At 29.0% G+C, this 26,874-nt stretch overlaps 1 protein-coding gene across 9 annotated transcripts in view; it reads right to left on the bottom strand.

The window, feature by feature from the left end:
• LOC107436358 (fasciclin-2) overlaps positions 1-26,387 on the bottom strand; it is an 81,864-nt gene extending 55,477 nt beyond the window's left edge. For all 9 annotated transcript variants that reach the window (XM_016048037.4, XM_016048041.4, XM_016048040.4 and 6 more), the window contains exon 1: positions 26,057-26,387. In XM_016048037.4, coding sequence (XP_015903523.1) covers positions 26,057-26,105 — 49 coding nt within the window. In that variant the 5' untranslated portion in view covers positions 26,106-26,387. The remainder of the gene's footprint in view (positions 1-26,056) is intronic.
• Positions 26,388-26,874: the final 487 nt, after the last annotated feature.

The raw sequence follows: 26,874 nt of genomic DNA, 5'->3' as shown, positions 1-26,874 counted from the left end.
TAAGTGGCGGATTGGGCTATTTTAAAATGTTTCCGCTACTAAAATTTCAACTGTTCGGAGCTTTTTATGGGTCCAAATTTTTTACATTACTCCAAAATTTTCTTGCATTGACTTTAAATATTTTTTTTCTGTCGGAATTGCTTTTCTAAAAGCGGAAACTGTTAAATTTTTCTCCTTATACAGAGTCATAATATCGGATCAAAAATGTTTGTGTTTATCGAAATGTCTTTCTTCATCGATGAAGTGAGCTATTCAACTGATAATTAATTAATTCCAATAGAGTTTTCCAAATAATTTCCCCAGAGTCATCTTGTTTAGCGTAATCGATTTATTAAATATATTGATTTGTTTTTTTATGATATTTTAGTGTAATTATATTAATTAACAAAACAAAAATTGCTAAGTTCAGGGATGAGAGTAGCCAGAAAGTAAAAAAGAGGAAATCCAAGAATGAATATATATATATACACAAAAATTTAACAAAAAAGGCGCGACTTTTAAACTTGTAAGCCATGTGATTATAAATTCCGATGATTAATTTTAAAATTGCATGAATATGAATCACATGCATGATTTCAAACTGAGAGAATATGAATCTCGATATGAGGCTTTTAAATCACGTGAATATGAAACTCTATATCGAATTTTAAAAAATGCGAAAATACAAATCATGAAGCGTAATTTTGAGATCACGTAAATAGGAATCACGATGCATAATTTTTAAATCGCGCGAATACAAATCACAATGTCTAACTTTTAAAGCACGTATAAATACGAAAATCGATGTTTGATATTACAACCGCACACAAACGAATCACGACATTGGATTTTAAGCTGGCGTGAATACGAATCGCTACATAGGGTTTTAAAAGCAATACAAATCGCGATATTGGATTTTTAAATCTCGTAAATAAGAATCGCAATGTACGATATTTAAGTTGCCTGAATAAGAATTGCAATGCGCAACTTTTAAATCAGGGAAATACGAAAATCGATGATTGATATTAAAATCGCGTGGATAAGAATCGAGATATTTTCAGATTCTGGACTTGGGATTTCTAAAAGGCTTGTTCGTATTGTTTTTGTTTAAACATTTACAAGATTAATTGAATAAGTAAATAAATATTTTCACCGCAAATCCACCTCTATTTTTTTTATTTTATATATTTGCTTTCACGCTAGACAACAGGGTCAATTGTTTGAATTGCGAAAATACGAGAGGACGAATAAAAATACGAAAAATCTTATTTTCTGTGCGTAAAAGCGGAGAAAATAGCTAAAATAAGTAAAAATACGGAAGGGTTAGCAGCTAGGACGTAGTTTGAATTTTCTGTTTACCTTTGAAAATCGTAAATAAATATAATTATTTTATTTCAACGTCTGAATTCTCAAAAAAAAAAAAGCGGGATATTTATAAAAAAACGAAACTTTTAGAGAATCGGAATTTTTGATAAAAAAGGCTGAAATTCGAAAGGCAAAAGCGAAAAAATCTCATCCCTAGATAAAGGTAAACCGGTTTTTTCCAAGGAAATGATTTTTAGAGAGGCTTCAGAGGGAGGAATGAGGACTTCAATACTTTCGCTCCGTTGAAAATTAAATTCATAAAATATTTTAACTTGTTCCAAAAACATTTTCCGCGGAAATTAGCGGGAAAAATGAAAAAATCTGAAAAAAAAGCGGAAATCCGCGAATCCGCGGAAGAATCACATCCCTGTAAGTTAGCCCGACGGGAAGAGAATTCTAACCCATTGTCCGTCTACTACTGAGAAGATTTTACGTCAGCACTGCGGTCGGTGAGAGCCGGGAGCTGAATTCGCATCAACCAGTCACCGCTGCGATTCGTTCGAACCAGGGTCACTTCATCGGGAGGCGAGCGCTTTAGCTCCTGAGTCACCCTGGCTGTATTACAATCGTAGAAAAAAAAAAAAAAAAAACAGGGCAAAAAGTATATTTGGTATTTTTATATTATTACCACTAAACGTGAGTGGGGAAAATTTTTTATGCTAATTATATAGAAAAAGTCACATTTAATTATTTCTTTCCATATACAAAAGAAGAGTCAAGAATGAAATGTTTACGAACAATTATACTATGTTGGTTTAATTAGCGCTTTTGTGTACTTACCACTTTTGCATACAATCTAAATAAGCATCAAGATATTGCTTGACTAGCAATCATTAATTAAATTCTAACCTAAGATAGCACTCTAAATTAAAAGTTTATCTCAACATAATTAAAATAGAAAAAAAATTCCACCGAGGAAAACAAACATTTTTTTTTTTAAAGCTTATAGTACTTATTTAAACACAAATTGTAAATTTCCTAAATGTTAAGGAAAACAAAAACAAAATTAGAAAAAAAGAAGAAAAAACAATTTAAATCAAGAATCAATTCAATAGACAAATTGCAACAAAAAAAAAATCTGATACACAATGTTAAACTTTTTAAAACGATATTGTTCAATACTTTCTAGTATAAACATGTTTTTTTCGCAGAAATTAAAACGTAAATGAATATTTAAATCTCTCATATACATGATACAATTGAATACACTTGATTCCATAAACCTAATTTTAAAAAACTTTTTTAGAAGTGTGATTTAAGAAATAAATAAATAAAGTATACAAAGATACTTGAAAAAAGTATTTTTATATTTAAGAATAATTAAGACGAAAAAATTTAAAGATTTAATCACTAAAGACTTAAATGCCGGAAGTTTTCTGTTTTTGCTCTTGTATGATAAGCCAAAAACTTTAAGTGAGTTGTTAATGTATTCGTTACCTTATCAATTATTACAGCTTTTACGATAAGACTTTTTCAAGACTCCTTTAACTTAAATAAGAGATATAAGTTCTTTAAGAGTCATTGAATCTTTATAAACACTCAAGAAAGATTAGTAGAGGTTAATGTCAAGATAAAAAATAAAAAAAATAAAAAAACACTCCTTGATTGATACAAACATTAGAAAGAGTTACTTAACGTATGAAAGAGTTACTTAAGAGTTAGTATGAGAATACCATTATCCGTAGTTTTTTTAAGCCTTTCATTCAAGCAATTACATTTCTTCTAAAATTTTGAATAATAATTTTTGCCAACATAACAGGTTCAGGAGTTATTTCAGGCTTCTTGAAAAAGATCCGTTTTTGTAAAAAGATTTATTTATAATTTTTTTGAATGTGCTAAATTAAAGTTCTGTTTTTGTAAGGAAAAAACAGGGGGGGGAATGCCTTTCAAAGATTTTTAGATTTAAAATTATGAATTAAAAACGTCCTTTACTCCATTTTTAAATTAAAAACGTCCTTTACTCCATTTTTAAATTAAAAACGTCCTTTACTCCATTTTTAAAAAGAGAAGTTTTGTGAAGTGTCTGTTTTCGTAATAAAATGATTAGTTAAGTTTTGTGCCTCGTGAATATTATCGTTTTAACGAGAGTAATTTTTGTGAAAAATTCGTTTACGGATCCGAATTTCCCCTATAATGATCCCTGCATTGAACTGTCGATTAAAAATTATGCTCGATAATTTATTATGGTGAAAGATTAGTCATAAAAATATAGCTTTTGCATAAGAGTCTGTTCAAAATTTTATACCCCATGCAAAGAAAAGAACTACAATTTAAATAAAATCGGTTAACTAATTCCTGAGGAGAAAAAATATCTTCATTCGCTGAAAATCTGTTAGAGTAAATTATATTGTAATTTATATGTTGTTGTCAAAATATAACTGTCAATACACTAAAATATGATCATTCACCCGAAATCATCCGGGTATTCGCTTTTTAACATCTAATTGCACTAAATAAATTAATAAAAAAATCAGGAGAAAGTAATAAATATAAAAAACACATTAAACATAATAGAGCTTTATAAAATATGCAGTCAAATCAAAAATATTCTTACAAATAGATTGAGGAGACAATTATCCACAAATTGAATAAAAACGATTAACTAGTTCCTGAGGAGGAAAAAAAATGCTCATTCACTGAAAATCTGTTTTAGTAACTTATACTATCATTTCTGCACTAATTAATTACCAATATGGAGGTAGGCCACTCAAAATCTGAGGAATGCCTGTCAATACGCTAAAATCAGATCATTCCATAAATCATCCAGTTATTCGCTTCTTAATACCTCATTGAATTAATTGATAAAAAAAATTAGAAGAAAATAAGAAATATAAAAATCTTATCTAGCATTATCGGGCTCCATTATAATATGCGTTTATGTCTAAAATATTCTTACAAATCCATTGGGGAGACAATCAATTTAGCACCAAATCTATTCGAATATACGTTTAAAAAATTAAAGCCTTTCTTTGGAAATCAACATTTAATTTCGTCCCCGGAAAATAATGACATTAATTATATCTCTGAAACTGAATTATTATCCCTAAATACGCTGAATTAACAACCAAGGTTATTAAAGCAGATTTTTAAGGAGGGCGAAAAATAATTGGGAACATTAGAGCCTGTTTTGAAGCTGCGACATATTCACGCATAATGCATATTTCGAAAGATAAATATGTTTTCGGAGGCTCGCAGCTAAATTAATTCCAAGTTATAAGATACAATTTATAACAGGGCATGGTTATCGCCTGCGTTGCTCTTTTAAAGCTTGATTGCATATTTAAGCTTTAATATCTTAAAATAAGTTCAAGCAACAAGAATTTAGTTTGGAGAAAACTGCTCTAATTAATATTCTCTTATAGAAGTTTATTCACTCGCTTATTCAAGAGATTTAGAAATATACATTAAAATTAATATAAACATTGACAAAATTTTAAATGCTTGCCACATCTTATTTGAAAAAAAAAGGTAGACACATTAATTAATTAAAATAAAGAGGGTGAATAAAATGTATTGCTATTAATTTTTTGAAAAAATATTAAAATTTTAAATTTAAGGTAGTACATAGCGTAATTCTATAAATTCGGACACAACGCACTATGTAGATATGTTTACAAAAACATTTTGTACTTGCTCATGCTTAAAAATATAAGTACAAAAATTCATTTACCTAGATTAAATTCGGTAGATTTATTTAAATACTGTAAATTTGGCATACAAGAGTTTTTAAAATAAGGACATATTATTTATAGGTAACTAATAAGGGAAGATTGAAGACAAGAATAGCGTGAATTGTTTATTTTTTTTATGCAATAAAGGGTAGAAAAATTAAAAATAACTGGCGTGCTGGGGCAGTTTAAAAAGAGTAACCAGAAGATAATTTCAATAAAGTTGCATTTCATATGATACTTTGAACTTTGAATTGTAGTGGTGGAAAAATTACTAAACAAAAAAAAAAAAAATGCTTAACTAAAAAAAACTTGAATTTCGTTACCACTATTTATACAAAGCAGATCGAATTGGCATCTCTGTATTTAAGCTTAAAGGATTGTCTCCAATTAGAAGAACGAAAACTACCTCCACTCTTTATGAAATTTCGGAATGTGCCCTCAACTCATACTGCCCCTATTCAATCGATCCAGCTTTGCATGCTTCACAATCGTTGCCAGGTTCGGCAGTACGCGATGCTGGGGCGCCATTAAGACGAAAGGGGTTGGGAGAATGTTGTGGCTGCACTTAGCAACAGTTAGAAAATACATTAGCAGAAGTAATGCTTGTTGAACGTTCAATATTTGCCCTACAAACACGCTTTCAAGTTAAGAGAAAAATTATTTTAGATTGTAAATATTGGATAAGGGATATATATATATAAGGGATATAATATTGGATATCCAACTATAGCTTCAAAGTTGTCAAAAATAAATGTTTAATACCAAAAATGAATAACTATCCACTTCATGATTCAAAAAGAAAATTATACATAATTATAAGTAGTCAGAGCAATTTTTTTCCTCATTGAAAGGAAGTTGAATATATAATCAGGGGTCTGTCCTGACATTTTGTGAAAAGTCCGGTTTTTGTGAAATTGTGAAAAAATTACTCACAGTCTTTCAACCAGGGTCCTGCTTTTATGAATTTGTGCAAATAGGGTCCGGTTATTGCAAAAAACTTTTTCAAGGAATTTTTAAATTGTAGATGGATACAAGATTATGCTAAGTACTGTAAAATTATAATTAGAAGTTACATCCATCTTTCTTGTTTTCTGCCCTGGGAAGGGTTTATTCAATTAACAAAACAATAATGAAGATAAACAAATTTGAGAAGGGTCCGATTAAAAGAAAAATCATTTTGTGAAGGGTCCGTTTTTAAGTTAAAATATTTTGTGAAGGGTCCATTTTTATGAAAAGATATTTCGCTTCCTTGATACAGAGCATTAACTATGCTTACATTTAAAAAAAAAAAAATTAAAAAAAAAAAAAACATAATTCCTTTAATCGAAGAAAAAAATTCCTTTTAAATTCCAAAAATAATCAAATAACAAAAAATAAACACAAAATAATTTATCTTTTAATCGGACCCTTCACAAATTTGTTTACTTAGTTATTTGTTAAGTATCTTCATTATTGTTTTGTTAATCGAATAAACCCTTCCCAGGGGGAAGAAAAAGAAAGACAGATGTAAATGAACTAAGTTATGTCAGCAGAAGCTTCTTCCTTTATTCGTCCGAAATGAATATTCTGCGTTCAGCAGTATAGGCTAAATATCAAATATTTTTATGTTGCATCTCAATTTTTTTAGCTATAATTTTACAGTGTTGAGCATACTCTTGTGTCTATTTACAATTTAAAAACTCTTTGAAAAAGTTGTTTGCAATAACAGGATCCTATCTGCACAAATTCCCAAAAGCAAGACTCTGGTTGAAAGAATGTGACTTTACGTTTATTTTATATTCACAAATTACGAGTAATTTTTTCACAATTTTACAAAAACAGGACCTTTCACAAAATGTCTGGACAGACCCCTGCACTAAGCCTACAATGAAAACGAACGTTACAATGTTAAGAAATACACTAACAGTCACTAAATGTAAAAAAAAAACTCTAAGATTTATTGTAACTGATATACCAAACATTTCTCCACCTTGTTTATTCATTCCTCGTTTCCTTTTTAAATTTTTTGACATCCTACATGCACTAACTCTTTGAGAACTCGAAACGTGAATTTCAAATGAATTATAAGCAGTTGAGAAGAGAAAGAAAAAAAAATGCACGCTTACACAGACTCACGTTTTAGCAAAAAACGAAGAGGAAAAAGCACGATAAAAAAAATATGTACCTAATGTGACTTTTTTTTTTTTTTCGTTGAGTGCACTGACGAAGAACTTTGGAACAGGGTCAATAGCATATGCATTCCACGTTTTCGTGACAAAATGGAGGAGTCATCGGATTTTTTTTAAACCGATTTTACTTCCCATTTTTATGTTCTGCATACCCACGCAGTAAGAAATATTTATTTTTTTGAATGCGTACACAGATAGTTGTCTAACTTTAATTAAACCTATGATGAAAGAAAAAAATTGAAGAAATTGCAATTTAGGCTAATTAACATAAGGTCAAACGAGTCAAATTCTAAATTAAGAACATAAGAATGGGAACGAAACAAATATAATAGAAAACAAAATTTAAATAAGTACATATAGAGACATTTTATTTGTTTATTTATACAAAAAAATCACAATAATTTATTTTTCATAACAAAAAATCGTAATAATTTTATTATTTTATCATAAATTAGTTTTGAACCCGGAAATTATATTAAAGGTTTTAGACGATGGCAGGTTAAAAAATAATCCTGACCAATTCAAAGGGGGAATAAAAACACTTTTAGAGACTGAAAATGAAAAGCGCAGTCTTTATGTTTCTGCCACCTTGAAAAGGAAAGTACCAAAACGAATCTTACATCCGTCAAACTGAACGTAGTCTATAACTTGAAGAACTACTTACTGGGCAAAAAAAAAAAAAAGTTCTCTTAACATGATACTTTGAAAAGAAACATAAAGTTTGGAATATTTTAAATTATTATAAATTAGTTTTTATCCAGATAAAAACGCATTTTGACAATTTTTGAGGATTTGAAGCGTATGTGAGGATTGAAAAGCTAATTTGAATCTTGAAATGAATCTTGAATGAAATCAAAATGAATCTTGAACCCAGTCTATCCATTGGTACTGCTTTATTGGGGGGGGGGGCGAGAATTCGTTACTTTTGACATTAACATATTTATGTTTAAAATGTTGTACACATAATTTTTTATAACTGTAAATATCTCCTATATTCTGTTCTTAGCAGAAAGACACAATATGGCAGAACCACTCAAGTTCTAAATAAAAAACTAATTTTTTTTTTCTTATATAAAACAATTGCCATTTCACTTTATTTTAGTATAATTGCTTAAAAATTATGAAAAAGGAAACCCGAAAATCATTAACTCATCTATTGAATACTTAAATTAGTTTTTAACGTGCACCCAGTCTAGCTGCGGGGTATTCATTTTTTTTTTCTCGCTTGTTATCTTTTCCTTAAACCGTTAACTTAGAGAAGGAACATCTTTGAAGGTTTATCTTAGAGAAGGAACATCTTTGAAGGTTTATCAAGGACAAGAACAAAATCACCTCTGGCTATTGTAGTACATCCTTGTATATTACGTGTGTGGAATAAGAGATTTTCCTCTCACAAAACTATTAAGAAGAAAGAATAGAAGAAACTGAAGATGAATCTTCATTGCAACTTTAACAAGAATTAACCCCTAAGCAGCTAGTGACAAACTTTCTAATTATAAAAACTGGTTGACCATGCGTAAGAATGTAGACAGAACTAGAAATTACTGACGCGTTTTAAGCATGCAAAGAAACAGGTTAAACTGAAATTAAATATAAACTGGCTTCAGCTATAATGTTTACACCATATACTAACTGCATTAGTATAGATATTTCAATCCCCTGCTCATCAAATAAAAAAAAATCTATATCATACAAGGTATATGACTTTGAAAAATAAAAATGGCGATTTTCAGAAGCCTTCGCTCGTGTGATTTTAAATTTCATTTCATTTTTGTATTTAGTTTTCACGTTGTTTCTTGTTCTTAAAGAAAACATGTCATGCGAATTTTCTTAGAATAATACAGGTTATAAATCAGTAATTTTTCATAAACATTTTTTAAAAAAATGTGACACGCCTGTAAAATAATTTCATTTCTTCGATATAACTAACTCGATACTACCCTAGAAACAATTTTACCTCAGCCCCTCTTGAGCTCATTAATTGGTTCAATGTGGGTTTTACATGAACATGCACCGAAGGACGAATATTGGGGTGTCTAGATTTTCTAACATAGGTCTTATATAGGGCCTATATTTTCTGAATAATAAATATAAAATATCTGGTGAATCAGACCATTCTCGACCGATATTGGTCAGCTGTAAAATATCGGGTGAATCAGACGATTCTGTATGAGGAAATAATGGCCCTTTAAACACTTATTGAACCAAGATTCTTAAATATTGGTCTGATGAAGGCCCAATTTATTTTGCTGCTAGGGTAAGCATAGCTTTATTTTCATACTGTAATTTAAAGGGGCTTCTTGGCTTGGTTTTGTATTTAAAATAAAAATTTTATTTTAATAAAAACAGAATCATGTATAAGATTTAACTCAGTTAATAAATCAAAGTATTAAAATAACGTCTAAATCAATGTAAGACTTTTAGGAATAGGCTAAATAAAGAGCGCAGAAGAAATAGCAATTTTATTTGAAATATTTTTTTCTCGAAAGTTTAAAAAAAAAACTATTATTGATCTAAATATTTAGCCAGCTCGCTGAAGATGATTGAAAGAACTTAAAAGATTCTGGAACTAACAACTAATAAAGAACTAGCAACTTTATCCTTAAAAATACTTATAGGCAAGTTTGTTATATCATTAAGATTTCATTAATCTTAATGATATGAATACATTATTTTTCCTAAATCCCAATATACGACTAAAAAATAAAGTCTGAAACAATCGTGTCCATCATAAAAGTGTTGTAACCGAAATTAAGATCACACTTTAATAACGGTAAATTATTTTATGTATGACACGTTAAAAAGATAGACAATAAGACTTCTAATAAAGACATCCTTGTTCCAGTCTTTTTTCTTTTTTTTTTAATTTTGGTTGTTTCTGTGACATGATAACCAATGTAATGAAGAATTGTGCGCAGTCAGAATTTTTAAGATTCTTGAAAGCTGTGTCAGGTGACTCTTCGGAACGTGAGGGAAGTCACGAAAGGAAGAGAAGATACGGAAGAAAAGAACTGAAGATTCGTGGAGTAATAAGGATCAAACAACGGGGGCGGTAAAAAGCTCTTATTCATTATATCTAATACAACAAAGTATTGCGAAGATTTTAAAAAAAAAAACTTGTTCATGGAACCTTATTGATTCAATTATACTTGAACCTAATAAAAGAGCATATACCAAGGTAGGTGGTTTTAACTAATTAGAATCGGAGTTGGTAAGGGATTTAGGACATAACGGATTAATCCACGGTTTGACCCGTCCGATCCAAATAATAAAACGTTTTCCAAAACTGTCTTAAACTGTCCAAAACACTTTTTTTTTTAAATTATATCACAATTTTAAAAAAAAATATTGTGAAAAATAAAAGTTTAATTTTTGAACAAGAAACAAAATGAAGAAAAGTTTCTGTTTTATTATAAAAGTTTATTATTATTTTTAATACTGTATTACTTAAAATCTCATGCAAAAACATAATTTATTAGCATTAAAAGCATATTTATTCATAGTTAAAGGATAAGGTATTCAATTTTGTTGTTCAATGAATTGTGGAGCTTCAAAACTAATAAATTTTTTCCGATTATATTATTTTCCTTTGATAAGTTACAGCAAATTGCATAAAAAATATCAAATATTTATTACATAATTATGTGCACAATGGTTAGACCTTTGGAATTTTTACCTTTTACCAAAGTATAAGATTTTGGACACTTTAAGACAGTTTTAGTCAGTTTAAGACAGCAAAACCCACGTGTCCTGTCCAAAACCAGTTTAGGACGTCCAAAACCCCAACTCTGATTAGAATTACATCATCGTAAGAACTGTAAGATTATGTTTTGTTTAGTTAAAAAGAAGAAAAAGACTGCAATTTCTTGTACAACTTAAAACGGGGTGTTCAAGTATGACGGAAGCATATATTTTCGGTGATTACTGCCTATCTTCCTTCTAGCCAAGAAAAAATTATGATATAAAATAAAAACTTGAGCAAAGCACTAATGCTGGCACAAAAGACAAAAGTATAGTTTCGGTTTAACAAGATAGGACATCTTGTCTATACATTCAATGTCTATACATTCTGTAATTCGACATTGAGGAAAGTTTTTGTTTATAATTAATTGTAGAGCCGAAATTATAGTACGTCAGTTTATTGTACCATTATTTGTGTTTCATTAATACGGAGCATCGAGTAAACCCTATCTTCACTTGAAAAATAAAGGTCTCGTAAAGAGATGTTTGCTATAAATTTACACACTATTGCAATGCGCGAGAGTTTCGTTTTTCACAAAGGAGTTCAGGTGATTTCTTATATGATCCTAACATTTTCTTCCTCCGGATGAGGAAAATAAACAAATCGCTGTCTCCCCCGAGTTTAAATGACCCCGTGTATAAACGCATATTAGTCACTGCACAAAATTTTTAAATTAAATTTTTGCTGATCAAATTTTTCTTAAAAATAAATAATTTTATCAGTTTACTTCATTCAAATCAAATAAGCTCAATGCATGTTTTGACACTGCATTTGGGATTTAACAAACAGCTTGACCAAAAACACGCAGAAAAAAAAATTTGCTTTGAATTTATATATTTCCCTGAAGAACTGCAAAAGCATCGCTTGTAACATGATTTTAATGAGAAATGTTTTATCGAAGTTGATAGTGATGCAATACTCACAATTTCAATTACAAAAATTTTCAAGATTTAGTTTAAATTTTCAGAACTTAAAACTTTTTTTTTTCAGTTAAAAAAAAAAAAAAAAAAAAAAAAAAAAAAAAAAAAAAAAAAAAACATTGAACAAAAATAAAGAGAAAACCAAGTACTATAACGATCTCTAGACAACTGAACAACGATCCGGATCTACCATCCGGATACAAGATACTACTTAAAGAAACATAAATAACAATATATCTACTCGGAAGTCAAAAGATTTTGATGATCTTTTCAGATTTGTTATGACAAAACTCAAGAAAGAAAGAAAAAATTTCACTATTACATGTATTTGATTTGAAGCCAAGGAATAAACATCAGATTATTAAGATGAATGAAACCCAAATAGCCCCCATTTTACATTTATGAGAAGAACCGATAAAAGAATCTCTCAGATAATTAATGACCACTCGCGTACTCTTCTTACGATGCCATGGAAGGATTAACATGTCAAAATGACATTTTTGGACCGCTTTTGGATTATGTATCTCCTTCCAAGCAAGGATTTCGACCGCAATTTTACGACTGCATCTAAATGGATTATGGCCTCTGTTCTGAGCTAAATGAAGAGCCTCGTTAAGGAAAGAATGTTCAGCAAAAATCACGCAGAGTAAATAATGTTTTTTTTTATACATATATAAAGACAGCTCCTATCACTGACTAGAAAACATAATGAAATTAAAAGAACTTAGACATTGAAATTTATCTGGGTTATATAAGGACAGTGAACATGTGATCCAAATAGAATTAAAAATTTTAAATAAATACCACCAGAAAACTCGGTACTTTTTACTCATGCGCTTTGGTAATGATTTTGGTATACATATATATCTATCTATATATATATATATATATTTATAAAGGGTTCACACCAGCAATGGAAATTTAGTGGTCCAATACGGCCACCTAAGCAGGGGTCTGTCCAGACATTTTGTGAAAGGTCCTGTTTTTGTAAAATTGTGAAAAAATTACTCGTAATTTGTGGATATAAAATAAACGTTAAGTCACATTCTTTAAACCAAGGTCCTGCTTTTATTAATTTGTGCAAATAGGGTCTGGTTATTGCAAGAAACTTTTTCAAGGAGTTTTTAAATTGTAAATAGATACAAGATTATGCTCAGCACTGTAAAATTATAATTTTTAAAAAAATCAATTTTTAAAAATAAACAGCAATTGCTGCTTCTAAATTAGAGATGCAACATACATTTAGCCTATACATTTGGTATTTAGCCTATACTGCTGAACACAGAATATTCATTTCGGACGAATAATGGAAGAATTGTCTGCCGAAGACAAAACTTAATTCGTTTACATCCATCTTTTTTGTTTTTTCCCCTGGGAAGGGATTATTCGATTAAGAAAACAGTAATGAAGATAAACAAATTTGTGAAAGGTCCGATTAAAAGAAAATAATTTTGTGAAGAGTCCGTTTTTAAGTTAAAATATTTTGCGAAGAGTCCGTTTTTATGAAAGGATATTTTGTGAAGGGTCCGTTAACGGACCCAAATTTCTTCTAAACAGACCCCTGCTAAGCATTCATTAAGAGGTCTGAAAAATTAATATGGCAGACAAACTAGAGAAAAAAGAAATCAAAGTTTACAATTGTATAATTCATGTTAGGGTACGCATGAAAGTTCTTAATTGCCATGTATTACACGCAAAAAAGAATGAGGTTCATTACTAAGGCCCGGATTTTGATGACATTTGCATTTTTTTTGCATTTTTTGCAATTTTGGACTTTTTTTGTCCTTTAGAACATTTTTTGAGATTTATAGGGCATTTTCTTTAAAATTTTGGGGCGTATTTTGCATTTTAAAGCATTTTTTAAATGTTTTGTTAAATTTTTCTAATTTTTATTATTTTTTATAATTTTTTATTATTACACTGGCTTCCAAACAATGAAGAAAATTTCTAGGATATTAACAGGTGAAACAACATCTTTTCAAATTGAAGAAGAATTGTCAGTAAGTGTGATCGTCCTTTTCAAGTACGCACCAATAACATCAGTAGACGTTGAAAGAAGCTTCTCCTGGTATAAAAATTTGCTTTCAGACAAGAGACGCTCGTTTACATTTCAAAATATTAAAGAAAATAAATTAATAATCCACTGTAATTCTGATATTTAGTAATATTATGAGATGGAAGTTGTTATATTCATTTAAGTTTCTATACAAAATGAAAATGTTTTGGAGTCAATATATTTTCCTTTTTTTTTTGTTATTTTTGGATATAAAACATATTTGTCAAACTTTAATGAACGTAGAACAAGTATTGCATTGCTTTATATTTTTTGAAACGACTCATAATAATTTTAAAGAGTAAAACACTGTTTTAGTTCAATATTTTTACTTCTATTTAAGTCATGTCATACGGCATTTTTAGAGCAATTTTCGCATTTTAAGGGTATTTTTTGCACTCTTAAGGGCATTTTTTGCAGTTCATAAGGGCATTTTTTGCACTTTTTAAGGGCATTAATTGAGATTTTTTAGGTCATCAAAATCCGGGCTCTATTCATTACCCTACAATGATCAAAGATGAGAATTTATTAAGTGTAGTGAAAAAAAAAGACTAAAATAGTATTGGTAAATAGATTCAACATACAGATTAAAATGCTGAGACCAAATAAATATATTAATAAGGAAAACAGAGAAAGTAAAAATTAACAAAATACTATATTAAAAATTATCTAAAAATTCTAAATAAAGTAAATTTTAAAAAGAGCTAAAAATTATGTTCTATTGATGAACAATTGCACCGTCAGTACATGAAGAAATACCCGAATTTATAATCGCCACAAAAGTATAATATTACGCCAGGCTATTTCAATAATCGACAACATCCTTTGTAAACATGATATTCATAGATAATTCATTTTTCATTGATAACATGACATTATTTTCATAATTTCGAATGCTTCCTTTTGTTTTAAGGATAGAAAAGATTGAAATATCTCCTTTTATAAAACCAAAATTAAAAATTATAGGAGGTAAACATAGCACGATTTTATAAAATTGAGATTCCCACTGCAACCCTTGAGGCAAATAAGTGTTTCGATGATTATTCCTAATAGTAATCACCCAAAAATAAAAATTAAAAATATTAATTAATGAACACCTGTTTTAGTCGTGAGAACAGTTGTTCTTACGACTTACAGCGGGCGAAGCCTTCTATAAACCCAAAATAATGATGAAGAACTCGTTCACGTAGCATAATCAATAAAGACCAGAGGAAGTTGAGGTCAAAGTGAAACATCGGCCTACATTAACAATACAAGGACCATTTATTTGCTTAATTTTGGATAACATCTTTAGACGTGACATATAATTGAACTCTCACAAAAGAAAAAAACACCTAGGTAGGACAGAGGAGTAAAACGAATTGAGAACGTGACTAAAATGTTGGCCAAAAGGATTGTTTAGGTGACTGTTACTCCCATCTTTTAGGATTTATGATTTGTATTAAAATATTTTCTTTTTTGAAATAATCATTCTGATTTTAAAAATAGGTAGACTGTGACCAATTTAAAAAGAAATAACTCCAACGAAGACACAATTGAAACTAGCTTTGACCACGAAAAATAAAATTTCATTTAACGCTATTTATTGAATTTCTTAGGTTGGAAAAAAATGATATAAAAAAATTTTCCTTTACATATTAGGTCATTCTCAGAAAAAGCAGAAATTCCAATATAATTTTTTTTTTAAATTCTTAAACCAAACTTTATATATATATAGTATTGCATCATCTATCATGCTCGAAACCACCTACTTCCTCATTGAAAGGCACCTGACCCATCTTGAAGGGAAAAGTACCAGAATTCATGGAGACACAGTGTCCAGACGGTAAAAATCCCGAATTAATAATGAACAATCTTTTTTATATAGAACAATCTAATTTAGCATTCATTCTTCGTTTGTAAAGCTGCGTCGTAGGCAGCTCTCCCCGTTCATGATATTGCTGTTAAACTCATTTCCTTTTTTTATTATTGAATTTTAAGTTTCATTATTAAACTATTGTCTTTTTTCCCTCCCTTGCTCCACAAAAAATTTATATATATATATATATATATATATATATATATATATATATATATATATATATATATATATATATCAGGGGTCTGTCCAAGCATTTTGTGAAAGGTCCGTTTTTTGTGAAATTGTAAAAAAATTACTCACATTCTTTCAACCAGGGTCCGCTTTAATGAATTTGTGCAAATAGGGTCCGTTATTGCAAAAAAAAGCTTTTTCAAGGAGTTTTTAAATTGTAAAGACATGCAAGATTATGCTCAACAAGGTAAAATTATAATTAAAAAAATTAAATTTTAAAAAATAAACAACAATTGCTGCTTCTAAATTAGAGATGCAACATACAAATATTTGGTATTTAGCCTATACTGCTGAACGCAGAATATTAATTTCGGATGAATAATGGAAGAATCGTCTGCCGAAGACAAAACTTAATTCGTTTACATCCATCTTTCTTGTTTTCCGCCCTGGAAAGTGTTTATTCGATTAACAAAATAATAATGAAGATAAACAAATTTATTTTATCCGATTAAAAGAAAAATCATTTTGTGAAGGGTCCGTTAACGGACCCAAATTTCTTCGAAACAGACCCCTGTATATATATATATATATATATATATATATATATATGCTAGAGACTTCAGCTTAAGAAACGACACAACGTCATAGAGCGTATGTATAAAGTACAAGTTAATTAAGAGAGTGAAATGTAAGACGAAAATAAAAAATATTCACATACATGACTGCATATTCCATTAGTATGATTTTCGCTTTAAGCTGTTAGGAAAATAAAGAAACTTGTCCTCCAGTTAAAATTCGAGCATTTGTTTACCAAAAATTTTGTTGACCGACAATTCTTTTGGTGGTGAAATATTTTCTATATATAATAATATAATAAATTTTACCAGTAGCGATTAGAAAACAATTAACGATTTAACTAGTCATGTTATCCAGCACAGAGATCCAATTAAAATTTGGTTTCTCTAGCTAGTGAGAAAATGATCGGAATTTTTTGACTGACGATAGTTTCTCTATTGGCAACAATATCGCAATTAATTTTGGTTGTAGTGGACAGTAAATGAACCTAGCACTGTCACCAGACAGGGAGGTGCGCTTAAAATTTATAGCGTTTAAATTTTAAAAAAGGCCTAAATTTTGATTGGCGATAATTTTTGTTTTGTAGTTGCAGATAGATAATTGAAATATGTACTGTCTAAACGGAAAGTACTGGAAATTTCAATTTCAAAATTCCATTATCGATAAAGATTTCTAGCATATCTTCAGATGTGACACATTACTTTAGGGACAAGCGTTTAGTTTGAAATTAAGAGTATATCAAATTTTAAAATTAAAATTTTTGTTCCAAGTCTAGTAATGATTTTTATTCATTTTATTCAAAGTACTTTTTTTTTAATATTATTAATAATGAGACTGGAAACTGTGAGGAGTGACTACACTACAGAAGTAGCAAATCAAATCTGTAAACGAGTTCTAAACAATAAATTTAATAAGTGTTTTCTTTTTTCACATGCTCAATTTTGTTCTACAAAATGTATAAAGGTTTATAGCATTACATAAAAAATTAGTTACTAAATTATAACCCAAAGTTCTTAAAAAATCTTTTTTTTAAAAGAAAATAGATAAAAATAATTTTTTTTAAAAAAAATCAAAATAATCACGCACGATGGTAAAAATTTCAATAGATAATTAGTATAATAAAAACAGAAAATTTAATGACCAATTCTAAACTTACCATTGCTAAACTAGTTGTGACGCAACGTTTAAAATAATTTTTCAGGAAGGAATTAGTTATTATTAGCGCCATTCCAACAATAATACAAAAATAATTTCAAATAGTATTCTATTTAAAAGTTAAAGACACTCAAAAAACTTTACTGCTGTATAAACAACATCTGTTTAGACTTTTTCTAACTGTTATGTATTATTATAAACAAGTCTAATATTATGAAAATCATTAAGAACAAAATTCTAAATTAATTAGTTACATAAATTTTCTAATGTAAAATAAAGATACCTATAAAAAATATAAATAATATATAAATATAATAAAAATATGAAAAATGCATAATATTTTATAAGTTTACATTTAATTAATTACATTCCCTTGTTAAAAGCAGTGGGGGGGGGGGGTAATGAACGAAATTAACAGCACCAATTTTAATATATTTTGATAGTTCTTTTTTGTTTAAATATGTTTTTTATAAAAGTTTTAAGATATCTTTTAATTTGAATACCCTGTCTCACTTCAGTTCTTTATTTTGTTTATTTTAAGAGAAAGAGGCATAGAATAAAACACATCATCCTTGAACTGTATAAGAACAGAGCGGAACAAGTCACGTTTTCCAAGTGTTAATGACCTATAACACAGCTGGGCCAAATAATGCTTCTTTAAATAAATAACTAAAATAAGCTTTTTTTTTAATATATATATATAACGAAAAAAAGTTTGAACTCTTGAAATAATGGGTTCTTGAAAACTAAATATAAATACATTTAAAATAATGTTTGTGGCGGTTTAAAATAATAAAGGTTGTGGTTTAAAATAATGTTTGTATGTAAATAAATACATTTAAAATTATTTTAAAGATAGAAAATCGTTATAAATTTTATACATTTGGCATGCACTTTGAAAGAAGAATTAATTAAACAAGATTAATAATAGTCCATAAAATGCATTAAACTTTTTTAATAAATGTTAGCATCTTTTCACATCATATATATATAGTAATTGTCGAATAATAAAACTTGTAGTACAATATTTCAGACGTATTTAAGAATTAAAAAACGAATTCAAGAAACGGCAATAAGAAATTTACACTTTCATAACAAATATTGCTAGGGTGAAGCGGGAAAAAGAAACAGAACAAATAGAAACGCAAAACAAAATAATCAAATAAACAGGATGATAGTAAAAGTTAATTAAAGCACTAAGGTTCGCGTTTACTTCGTTTCGTACAATGAAAATCCATTTCAAGGCATGGGCATATTATACCAATTTTATGTTGCTATTTGAATGATTTTTATCACCGAATTCATACCTTCTTCCTTAACTGCACAAATACTAAAAGCTTTCTTTATTTAATATGCAACTTATAAAAACTATTTCTGTGGTCGATAATGTCAGGAATTCTGAAAGTGTATTGTGAGCAGAGGGAAGTTTGGTATGCAAGGGGCAATAGTAGGAGGCCAATTTTATGTCCTCTGGGCTATTCAAAAGCTGAAGGGTAGTAAATTAAGAATGCTAAAGGTAAAATCTTTTGTATATGGGGGTTTCAAACTCTGCAAGAAAAGAGGTACAGTCCTAGCCCACGTTGAGGGAGTATAATAAAGGAAAGAATGCAGGGTTGCATTAGTTTAAATCTTAAATTCCCCAGATAAATGTAAAAAGAATCTATTTAACACGTGGTTTTCGTATCTTAGAATCAATTTAGAGGAGGCAGAAAAAAAATGAAACGAAAAACTAGATGATGAAACAAGAAGCCAGAAGATGAAGTATCATGAAAGGGGTCTGACCAGACATTTTGTGAAAGGTCCGTTTGTGTAAAATTGTGAAAAAATTACTCGTAATTTGTGAATATAAAATAAACGTTAAGTCACATTCTTTCAACTAGGGTCCTGCTTTTGTGAATTTGTGCAAATAGGGTCCTGTTATTGGAAAAAACTTTTTCAATGAGTTTTTAAAATGTAAAGACATACAAGAAAGATTATGCTCAACACTGTACAATTATAATTAAAAAATATATAAATTTTAAAAAATAAACAGCTATTGCTGCTACTAAATTAGAGAAGCAACATATGAATATTTGGTTTTTAGCCTATACTGCTGAACGCAGAATATTCATTTCGGACGAATAAAGGAAGTAGCGTCTGCCGATGACAAAACTTAGTTCGTTTACATTTGTCTTCTCCCCCCCCCCTTCCTGGGAAGGGTTTATTCGATTAACAAAACAATAATGAAGATAAACAAATTTGTGCAGGGTCCGATTAAAAGATAAATTATTTTGTGAAGGGTCCGTTTTTAAGTTAAAATATTTTGTTTTGTGAAATCATTTTAAAGGTATATGTATTACATTATATTTTGAAAATATCTATTAATTTCTTTTAATTCTTACGTTACAAAAAAAATAGATAAATGAATTTGAAATTTTGAAACATGTGTTCATTGGCAAGGGGTGAAATATGGAGGGCTATAGGTCAGAGCCTCATAGCTCAAAAAGATTTCTGTTTCCTTTCTTCAGTTTTATTTTTTAAAAAAAATATTTTTTTAATCACTCGTTAAAAATTTTTAAGGAATTTTCGATTTATGGAAAATCCAAAACCTGCTAATTTATTTTAAAAAGTTCATAAAAACATACCTTTTGAATGAAAAAAAATGTTGCAGATAACTAAAAAAATAAAATTGAGAAAAACAAAAGGGTCAACTATAATGGTCCTAAAATTTTATATTTTACAAATTACGAATAGATACACTTAATTTAATACAACTTTAACCCTATGGTCAGTTGTTTTTTGCAATAGCTTTATCCAAACTTAAATATTTTGTTTTATTTATTTTTTTTATAAATTTATTATCTCCAAAAGCTTTAATTCAATGATCAACACACAGCTTTCCGAAAGCAATACTCTGGCTAGATGAACTTTTGTTCATTAATACGGAAACAAGAAAAATTTGACACTATAGTTAAAAAACAAAAATGCCAATTTAAATTGTTAGAAACTTAAAAATTATTGAACAAATCAAATACAAGTGCTAAAAAGAACCACTTGCACCCAGTAAGTAAAATAATAGCCCCGTGGCAGAATGGTGGCGACACAGCGACATTGTCGTAGAACGTTCCAGAGTTCTTGCTGAAAGATTTTTCCTTTTGGAAATAAAAAATTTTGCTTTTCTTTTCTGCAGAAATTTTCGAAGGATTTTTATATTTTCAGAATTGTAATCAAAAGATGCATTTCTCAAAAGATGCGGGGGGAAAAATGCTCGTGATTTTTCTATTCTCATTTAAGAATTATTAAAAATATAAAAGAAATTTTAATTAAAATTCTACAGAAATTTTCGTTCTATTTTTTCATGCAGTTATTAGTACTGATTTTCACACAGCTTTTAAAATCCGACATTATTTATTACAACAATTGAATCTCGAAATGAAAACAAGCATTTTTTTTTTTTTTTTATTTAAACGACTTAAAACTCCTCATGCACCACAAAGTATAGCATGAGGCTTACAGTTGTAAGTAGAAAACAAAAGAAGAAAAATTTACATTAAAAACAAAATTCCGCAAGGCCGCAAGACTTTCAAAACAAGCATTTAGTAACCCGTTTTTGTGATTTTGCCATCCATCGATTTTTTTTATTTATTTTTTTACGGTAGCTACAGATGCCACGATTTCTTATTTTTTTAATGTGATGATCAATTACAAAATGCGAAAAAGGAAATAATTAATGTATTATCTCTCTACAAAATGCAACAATATCGCCCAATATTAGAATTTAAAAAATATCACGTATTCAATTAAAAGAAGAAAAAAAATTTATTTGATCCAATTTTTTCATTTATTTACTTAATTTAATTTTTTTTTTGTTGAAATTAACGCTTCTATTATTTTAAATTAGTAAAAAATATCTTCGTTATTTTTAAATATCTTGCAGAAAGATATTATATTAGAGAGAGATGTCGCAGAAAGCCCAAAAAAATTCAGACACAGGGATATAATAGTCCATTCAACGATATTCTGCCAATTTGTTATTTAATTAATCATGCCACATAATTATTTCGTTCTCAGAGATGGGATCAGAAGAATTTTTAAAAAAATTATATTAGTTATGGGCTTGAAAGGACAAAAATTTTAAATAATAATCGCCAAATGAAATATTTCTGGAAATACACGCCAAAAGAAGAGGTCAATCTCTTGCTTTGAAAGACATGGACTGGGGGACTGGTTACTTTTCAAAGAAAGAATACCTCAGTGTGGGAACTACTAACAACCTGATGGATCCTTTCATGCTTGAGAAAGCTGAATGCATTTTTGTTCCCTTAGAAGTTTTTCCTGGGTATTGATTGTTGAGTTTTACTACTGTCTACCCCTATTGAGTCTTTCAATTCCTTTTCAGAAAAACACCCACAAAGACCACCCCTGCATAACAGCATATGATATATATATTTTTTTCACTTATAAAAAAAATGTTATAGGCATTTTTTAGGCGTTTGGTATTCTAGACATCTATATATATATTTTTTTTTTTAAAAATAATGTATGGTGATATGAAGATGTGATGAAGAAGAAAAAGTAGCTGTACCTTGTGACTAAACAAAAAATTATCTATTGTAATAGGGAGAAATATTCATGTTATTTGTCAAAATTCATAGTCATTTGACGTTCATGCGGGGCGCTGTGGTTCAAATAATCTTATATTGATCTTTTTTTTTTATTTCTTTTTCCTTAAAGCTAACACTTATCCAGCGACAATGATGTAATTAGGTAAAATTGCATACATTCACATTTAATTATTTACTTAGAAAGCATGATTTATGACATGAAAAAATAAATTCGTTAATATAAAAACAATAAGGATGTACTGTGCACAAAAAAATAAACGTACCTCCCTGAATAACTTTTGATCTAATAATTGGTTCAAGGGGGTGACCACAAATACGATGTAGATTAGTGCAAACGATATTTTAAGCTACGAAATCAGACATAAAAACGTACTTTCTCTGAATAAACATTACCTTTTTTCCCGGACGTATTCGGATTTTTGATCCCCGAAATATAGGGAGTAGCTGCAATCTGGAAAATAGGGTCCCAATACTTTGGTCAGGGGAGCACTCCAAATTTTTGACCCCATAATGTTAATTTTACTTTTTGAGTGAATTGAAAACTTTTTACACACAATTATAAAATTCATTTCATTCAAAGATAATTCTATGCAAAAAAATAACTTTTAATAAATTGTATTTATTATTTTTTATTATTTTATTTAATATTAGTCGGGAAAAAACTTATATGCGCTTAAGACGTTCTTGAAATATAGCATAATACGCAAACTAAAATTAACATTGAGGGGTACATAGTTTGGTCTAAAGGCTCTCCTAGACCAAACTATTGAGGCTACCTCCTATATCAAAAAATTTTCGGTTTAAGCAATTTTTGATTTTTTTCCATGGAATAATTTTTTTTATGCTATTATAATTACGGCGGCATTTGTTCGAAAATGGCTAACATATATAATGTCGTAAGCTAACACTGATATCCATATTTAAAAACGAAAGATGAATCAAAGAAAAAAATAAATAAGATTAACAATAAAAATTTCCCAGAAATTTCCAACTTTGACACTTGCCAATGAAGTAACGAAATTGGATTTCGAAATTGAATCATTCTTATCAGTCCAATCAGGAATTCTTAACCGATTTCGATTGGAGGTATTTTCTGAACAGAATACTGAATCACATGGAAGACAATTCAATTCGTATGTTAGTTTAAATAAGTATCGCGAATAAATTACTTCACCTACGATGAGTGGTTTAGTAATTCATTATTGAGCTAAGGCATTCAGTTGTATTCTCACGACAATAATCACATTTATAAGCCTTGACCTTCCATCCATTTTAACATCCGACCCAAAGTTAATTACGGCGAGGAAGAAGTGAGAACGCTGCATTTGAAGCAATAAGCTTTACTAAGTGGATAACAACGGAACAGATTTTGATAAGAATTGTACTTGATGCCTTCACTTGCTGAAGGTTTTTATTATTTAAATGAATCAATAAAACTTAAGGTCGGCTTCTCGTAGCGGCAATTTGGAAAAAAAAAATTCTTAAATTAGAATTTTTATCTTCCTGGTGGTAATTAGAATAGTGCTAAAAAAGTATTTAGTATTCTAATAAATAGTTTTGAGAACCGGGATAGCCTGGTTGGTAAGGCACTGGGCCCTTGTCCAAGAGATTGTGGGTTCGATCCCAGCCGGCTGAAGACTCCCCGTGTAGTAAATGGTGACTGGTGCACGTAAAATCTGTAGAGACGCAAAGTCCTCCGTGTTCCCATAACAAATCAATACCTCTGGGGGTACTACTGATCCAGGAATTTCTTTGTCTTCTGGTTTGGTTCAAAATTATAAAGCTATGGAGTTGAACATTAGTAGACATAAACCCAAAATTGGGTCGGCTGTTCAACAGCGGTTATAAATTTAATAAATAGTTTCGAATTTACAGCCTATTATACCAAATAGAGCAAAATTATGAAATAATCAGTAAAACCTATTAGTAAAACATTACATAGCCTTGCAATTGTAGCCTTTACTTAAACTAATCAAACAATTGATAAAGTCATTTTTAATTAAGATTAATCCAACCTAGGGACCAAAAACTACCGAATGTTTATTATATATATACTTAACTGTTATATTAATGCCCAAAATTAATAAAATATTTCATTAATGTCTTAAATGTAATTGAATACATAGAATTTGAATACTATCACATTTAATTTCTCTTAATTCGAATTTTTGACAAATATTAGTATGCAAACTGTATCTAAATATAAATTGACGATCCTATACGCTATTTAATTCAAGAAAATTATCTTATTTAAATTATTACCAAATATTTGTGTGAAAAATTAGAGCTAAAAAGCTACTTAAACGATCATTTATTAACTAATTCAATATTTAGAAAGTTATTATTTAACATTTTAATTTAAAATTCCATACATACAAATTGTTTGAAAAAATAATAGCAAAAGTAGAGTTGAACTGAATTTTTTTAGTTCCCATTTCAGATTAATGGCCATCGTAGAACGATTCTAGGCGGACAATGATACATAATTCCGTAAGCATAAACAAAGAACTAAACTAAAAGAAAAATTTTATAGCCTCATCTTAAGTTAGTAAGAAATGTTAGAACCCATTTATCAACAAAATTCTACGATCCAGGATACACATTCTTGTTAACGTTTCATCGAAAATTTTGCTTTACGACATTTATTTGAAATGATAGAAAATTATATCATCTTTTCACGGTTAAGATAAATGCATTAGTTATTCTCAAACCTCACAAAGGAGTTCATTGTTTTCGAATCGGATTAATCTTTAAAATATTTACTCTTTTCTGAACTTAAAAATCGTTTATTTTCCTTACTCATGTCCAAAATGGTCCGATTTTAAATAGTTTGAGAATTATCGAAACTGCAGTGATTATTTATTATAATTTTTGATACGGAATGTGTTTGTTCGTAATTCTATATTAAACCTATAAACGAATATTAAATCTATAAATTGATTAGAAATTGTTCATATGTTTAAAAAAACAAAAGCCTTAAATAGTAAGTATGAGCTAAGTGACAAACATTGCTCGTAAATAATCTTAAAAGCAGCCTATAGGAAAAATTATAACATCCTTTTCGAGCACCCTTTCCGAATGAATAAGTGTATTCAGTAAAGAAAAAAATTTAAATTAACTTAATTGAATAAAAAGCTTTCTTTGAATTCAGACCATCTTCATTGGAAAAAAGAAGTGCATTTACATTACATTACTCCTTTTAATACATATCCGTTTATCAAAAGTGAATAATATCAGTTTATTGTCCCATTTAATAATTTTACAGAAAATAGGTCCTAACTATTAACTGATGAACATTATCGTAGAAATTAGCGCGCTTGTTTATGCCACTCAGTAAAACTATTAATGGCAATAGGCAGACGATTTTGTAAATGTTTTTTTATGAGATTATGGAACGAAAAATGACAACATATAATTCTTCTACTAGAGAAATTCTTCAACTTTGCAACTATTTTTAATAGAATGGACTATAATAGAGATTTGATCAATTAAAAAATGCGAGCTTAAACTACGCTGATAAATGCAACTTGTTCTGTGAAATAGATTTTAATGTATTTTACAAAATTCTTCTACGAAATTATTCATAAGTAAAGCCATGAAAAATAACCGAGAATATGAACTTAATACTAAAAATATACTAACACAAATACCTTTCCTTTTTATTAAATACTTGACTTTTTTAAAAAAAAAAAAAAATTATGAAATGACTTAAGGGAAAAATAAAAAAATTAATACACTCCAATTTCGTTCATACACAAATAGATTTAATACTTTCAAAAATATATATATACCTGAAATAGTTATATATAATAACAATCCTATTCGTTTGATATCCCGCATCTTTCTGCTAAAAGGTTTTTGAATAAAACCACTAACACTCCACTTTTGACAGAACAATACACACTGTAGTAAACCAATGATAGGATGATCGGTAAACAAGCAAAAGAATTAATCCACGTAAACGAGCACAAATCACACAATATCAGGTGCGCAGAGATGAAGTATTTTTCCACGCATATAAATTTAGCAAGGTTCTTTTTTCCAAAATAATAAGGATGAAATTGTCACCAATCCTTTACAATGAGATTCAACCTCCTTCCTAGTGAAAATACACTGCACTGTGAAAAACCGGTGCAAGCGTCAAATGGTTGCCATCGCTATTTCGCCTCTTGTACAAGACATACTGCGCCAAATGACGCCAAGTCGGAAGAGGCAGAATGAGCAATGCCTACTGAGAAACTCGGAAATAAACTCACAGCGGTGACGTTTTTTTTATGACGAACTGCAAGAAAAGACACTGTTAAGGTTTTACGGAATTCCATAAAAGGGTATTTTTGTATTTTTTTGTTCTACTGTCGGAAATCACGTTCCATTTCAATCATCGATATAAATTTTTGTGAGTCACTTTATTACCTGTAGAAGAGGAAGTTGTAATTCCTGTATTATCGTTGCAATATTCGTTTCCGGAGAATTATTTTTATTTCATTTTTACTTTTTTAAAATTAACATACCATAAATAACTAATAAGGGTATTTCGGAGGAAGAATACGAAATCTTTTAAGCTTAAGGGTAATCACTTAGTTTATTCAATTCTTTTATTATTATTATT

The sequence above is a fragment of the Parasteatoda tepidariorum genome, chromosome 8, assembly GCF_982258835.1.
Source record: "Parasteatoda tepidariorum strain Cologne lab strain chromosome 8, Ptep-v5.0, whole genome shotgun sequence".
NCBI lineage: Eukaryota > Metazoa > Arthropoda > Arachnida > Araneae > Theridiidae > Parasteatoda > Parasteatoda tepidariorum.
The sequence above is the reverse complement of the archived record's forward strand: the minus strand, read 5'-3'. Positions and strand labels throughout refer to the sequence as shown.